Source organism: Oreochromis niloticus, linkage group LG11 (genome assembly GCF_001858045.2).
Source record: "Oreochromis niloticus isolate F11D_XX linkage group LG11, O_niloticus_UMD_NMBU, whole genome shotgun sequence".
Classification (NCBI taxonomy): Eukaryota; Metazoa; Chordata; class Actinopteri; order Cichliformes; family Cichlidae; genus Oreochromis; species Oreochromis niloticus.
This window is the reverse complement of record NC_031976.2, coordinates 28,126,787-28,131,563: the sequence shown is the minus strand read 5'-3', so window position 1 is coordinate 28,131,563 and position 4,777 is coordinate 28,126,787. Positions and strand designations below refer to the sequence as shown.

General features: G+C 41.0%; 1 protein-coding gene across 2 annotated transcripts; it reads right to left on the bottom strand.

Annotated features, from left to right (window-relative positions):
• Window positions 1-1,582: 1,582 nt before the first annotated feature.
• Window positions 1,583-4,303, bottom strand: LOC100707205 (free fatty acid receptor 2). Of its 2 annotated transcripts, none has more exons than XM_013274562.2 (2): window positions 4,224-4,303; window positions 1,583-3,607 (listed from the first exon to the last, which is right to left on the bottom strand). In XM_013274562.2, exon 2 carries the CDS (start codon window positions 3,374-3,376, stop codon window positions 2,348-2,350), a length of 1,029 nt encoding a protein of 342 aa, XP_013130016.1. In that variant the 5' UTR covers window positions 3,377-3,607; window positions 4,224-4,303; the 3' UTR covers window positions 1,583-2,347. The 2 variants fall into 2 exon arrangements, with proteins under 2 accessions (XP_013130016.1, XP_013130017.1); XM_013274563.1 differs by having other exon boundaries at window positions 1,583-3,604; window positions 4,224-4,289.
• Window positions 4,304-4,777: the final 474 nt, after the last annotated feature.

Sequence of the window (4,777 nt, the reverse complement as noted above, 5' to 3'; positions counted from 1 at the left end):
TCAGTGTTTATTTTCTTCTCTTTTTACCTTTTTTTTCCTTGTCTTTTTTACAGATGTCCCACCTAATGAGCTGATTTTATACTTGAACATTGCAAAGATGTGTTTCCTCTCTACAACGATCGCTGTTTTTTTAATGGGAGGTAAGAGTAAATCTGTTTAGCTAGAATTGCATGTAGTTGCTAAAAAAATGTTTTTAATTTTTGTGATCATCAATTTTCTCAATCTTGTGCCACACAGCACTCAGAAATATCTGGGCGAAGGGAAAATGATATCTGCCACGTGAGTACTGTATTCTTCAACCTTTGACAAACACATATGAGCACAGACACACACACACACAGGGCTGATTTTCTTATTGTTTTATCCCTGTAACCTATCACACATCATTAAGAAAAAGTCAACAGTGATGCAATAACCAAATATTGTGTTCCAGGAAAGACAAAATGAAATAGGAGAGAAAACGAGAAAGGATCGCCGGCTGTTCAGCTGAGCTCTTCTCATCAGACCAACCTTTTACAAACAGCATTATACAAATTCAACTCATCAGGAAAAGAAAAAACAATTATCAGTGAATGATGTACATAGGTCTGTCTCACTTTTTCATGTGAAAAATTCACCAGATTTTAAACCACATCTGGATGTATGCACATTCGGCTCTTTCATAGTGTATAATCTGTAATCGCTGATGTATACAAGTGATTCATCCCTGTAACTTTTTATCCTATGGCATGCTGACTCGCAGATTTTTGGATTTGTTCGTCGTGTCAGTGGTTGTTAACCCACACGTCTTAGTCATTCACTGGGGTCTGTTTGTCAAAATGAATGATTCATGCACGATCCACCTGTCAAACAGATACAGTGATCGGCTCAACCTCTGTGCAGGCCTAATCCTCGCTAAACAGGATTACAGCCGATGCCAGCGCTTGCTTGTGTGATAGCATTGTTTATGTTTGCAGCGTGTGGGGTGAGATCTTGATTCACTTTTTGGAGGAAGTTCATTTTAAATTTAGGCCTGCCCACACTGCCAAGAATAAAAAAAACAAATACTGGCAGAAATGATGAACATTGAACAGCAGAGTGAGCTGATGGATCTTCAGTATAATCACATTAGTGACGTCAAAAAAGAGGCAGCTCAATAAGCTTTCTATTACTCATCCTGCTTTTATGTGTACATACATACATAAAATGTGCATAAAAACATTTACATATGACATGACTGATCTGCTGATGACAACTGTTGATCATTTGATGCAGGCGGTCTTTACGGGCACTTTTCATATTTGTCATCCCCCTTCTTTCAAAAACAAATTAGTCCTTATCTCTTTTCTTCCACTCACTCATACGCACACAAACACAATCACCTTGTACCTGTCTGCTGCCCATGTTGAGGTTATTAATTAACTCAATTTATTATTGTACAGTTTGTTTATGAAAATAATGTTTGTGCGGTTTGCTTTTGCTTCCATCGGTCCTTTCTTCCTTTTCCCGTCATTTACACTCACGTGTGTCTCCACACAAACACTGTTTACACTGGCGTGGTTTCTTTACAAAATAATGCATGAGTCAGACATTATGCAAAATGTATATTCTTTCTTTGAATATGAAAATAAGCTTTATTTATTTGTTATTATATTATTACAACCCTCGTTATGCATATATATGTGTACATTCATACGTCTCTCTTTCTTTATATATCACATAGAAATATAAGAACAGCCATCATCATGCAAAAAACATTACAAATGCAAACATATGTACAATTACAAAGCGAACTGCTCTCTTATTTTCAGCATGCTTGTATCTGCATGAAGATGCCACGCATTTTCTCTTTCTTCTGCTACTTCTTCTTCAGCCACCGCTGCTTGACACATAATGACCGTATTGTTGCAAACAATATCCTGTTCACGACTAAGGATGTTGGTTGGAACATTTAATCTCTAATTGCGGAGAGATGACGTGCAACGCTGTTGCTTAGATATTCATTTTGTTACAGTCTCTGCTGCGATGCTCCACAACACCTGCCTGCATTTAAGGAGCTCTGTACTTCTGTTACACTGTGCAAGAAATGTTTTTATATCCTGGTGACAGTTCAAAGTAGGCTGTCTCTGAGGTTTTACCCGATGCGCTGCATAAAAAATTGGCATGGCGTGTTTAGGAAGACTGAAGGTTACCTGTCTTGTCTCATTTCCAAAAAGGAATCTCATCAAACAAAAATACACTGCACTGTATAAAGCCAAGTCATTTTCTCACATGTGTAAACATTAACATGGCATTAATTTTCTGCTCCTAGGGATGAAGAAATAAGACAACAGTAAAGGCAGCCGCTTACAGGTCCCTTTCTGTCAGCTCAGATAGCATTGATCTCCTCTTGCGTGTGTTCCTTATCTTGTGCAGTCTTGGTAATTCCCCCGCACAAGGCCTGGAGCAGGCGACAAGACATGCACCTCTGGAGACGGCTTTTAACCCCTTCCATCACACTACCCACAGTCCCTCTCACAGCAGAGGAAGAAAAGTAGAAAATAAGAGGGTCTAGGCAGGCATTGAAGGTGCTGCACAGCAGGGCCTTGTCTCTCCATGCCGGACTTTTCCACTTTATAAAACCAATGATGTGTGAGACGTTGTAGGGTCCAAAACATAGAGCAAACACCACCAGGGTTCCCAAAGCCATGCCCATGGCTCGGATGCGCCGGCGCCGGTCAATGTGTTGCAGCTTTGAGAGAATTCTGATGAAGTTGATGTAGCAAAAACTAGAAATCAGGAAAGGGATGCAGAAAAGCACCACACAAAGCTCCAGGCGCACAGGCAGGAGGACGTTCAGCTGAGACTCGGTGAAGTTCTCATAGCATTGTCTTCCGCTATCTGTGCTAGGGTGAGCTGAGGCGTTGAGGCTTTCAGGGGGGACTGTAGAGTTCTTGTGGTCAATAAAGGGCACGATAAACACAATACTAAGTTGGGCGGTGGAGAAAATCCAGAAGAAAATGCTGGCAGCTACAGCATACACAGGTCGCCGCTTCAGAGTGTGCCGAATGGGGAAAGCCACACCCAAGTAGCGCTCTACACTGACAGCAGTGAGGAAAAAGGTGCTGTTGTAGATGGTCATGTAGAAGATAAAGCCAGACAGCGGACAGAGGACGTAGGGCATGTCCCAGATCATGTTGTTCATTGCTTCCTGCATCTTGAAGGGCAGGAAGAGGAGGAAGAGGAGGTCGGAAATGGTCAGGTTGAGGAGCAGGATGTCAATCGGGGTGGGTTTCTGCCTTACTTTCTTACAAAAAGTGTAGAAAGCTAATACATTGGCCGGGAAGCCCAGCACAAAGGTAATGATGTAGACAGAGAGACAAAGTCCTGTGTGGCACCGCTGCGTGTTGGGCTCCATCTGAATCTTTTAACTCGGTCAAGAATTGAGATGTGTCACATTATATCCTTGACCCCGGGGATGAATAGACTGCAGAAGAAGGAGGTTTGATCTGTCGGGCAGCACCAACCACGGAAGACGAAGGCTTCTTATTGGGTCAGTGTCCTGGAACAAACCCAACGAGACAAAGCGGTTTTTCTGTCCCCACCAATAAACCACAGCTCATCGTTTCCTCCAGGGCTTTGAGCTCTGCTGATAAGAGAGAATGAAAAGAGATTACCACACAGCACAGCAAACTATTTTAAACTATGAGTATAAAATTGACACTTCATTTAAAAACGTGCTGTTCATACAATAAATTTTTTTCCTACAAGATGTAAAACCTTAGGAGGCATCCCAAAGTACGCTGTAATTCTTTTTTTTCTATATTCTTTCTTAATTTTCTTCCACATCACTACTTCAGAGTTTATTGTGGTTGTGTATTATCTCTTAATGAGAAGACAGTGTTTTAGCCCGGCACACGAGTTTGTATACAAACCATAATACTGTGTTATTGCTTGTTCCTTGTTGTAAATACAGTGCAGCAGTGCTTTTATCATTAAGTCCCAGCCCTTGTTCTTACTGTATACACAAATACTGGACATGTTGTGAAAATGATAACTCTCATAAACTTAATGAGTTAACTACACGAGGGAAATTAGCGTCTCAAAGCTTTACTTTGCCACGACTTTTACAACACGGTTCTATTGGTATCTGTTACCTGCATCATTGTATAAAGGAAATAGAAAGTCAAGACAGCGGTAAGGAAAGTTTTATAATCCATAAATCAACCAATTGGAGAAATATTAAAATGAAACCAGGTTCTTACCCTTTATGGGACAACCTCTATCAAGTGAATATCTGTGTCAGACGCTCAGCTCTTATAGTCCCGTGTCTGAAAAGAGGAAGTATTTTTTTCTAACTATTCTCTATAGTGCTGTGATGAAACTAAAGATTGTACACCAATTTAAGCAACTCGGACAAGTCCACAGTGACGATTTTTGTCAGCTCACAAATCCTCACTCCTGCAACAGACTTCCCATTTTTGGCATTTGTCATGAGCAACGTGGCTTACCTCCCAGTGCGTCTTCCTTGCTGTTTTGTTTGATCACCTCTGCGCACCTCACCTCCAAGCTGCTGTCTCTTGGCACATCCCACTATTTACCTGTTAATCTAAACATCCAGTGCAGATAATAGAAATGACTATTAGTGAGATATTGCTGCAATTTATCTCCCACTCTCGCCAAACACGGTTTCCCTGGTAACAACTGGCCTTTTTTTCAGCATGAGTGGTACAGACGGACTCTGTAAGGTTGTTTGATCGTAGGTTTTTTTTTTTAACTGTATTCAGTCATCAATGCCCAATGCTTCTTTACATTTCCC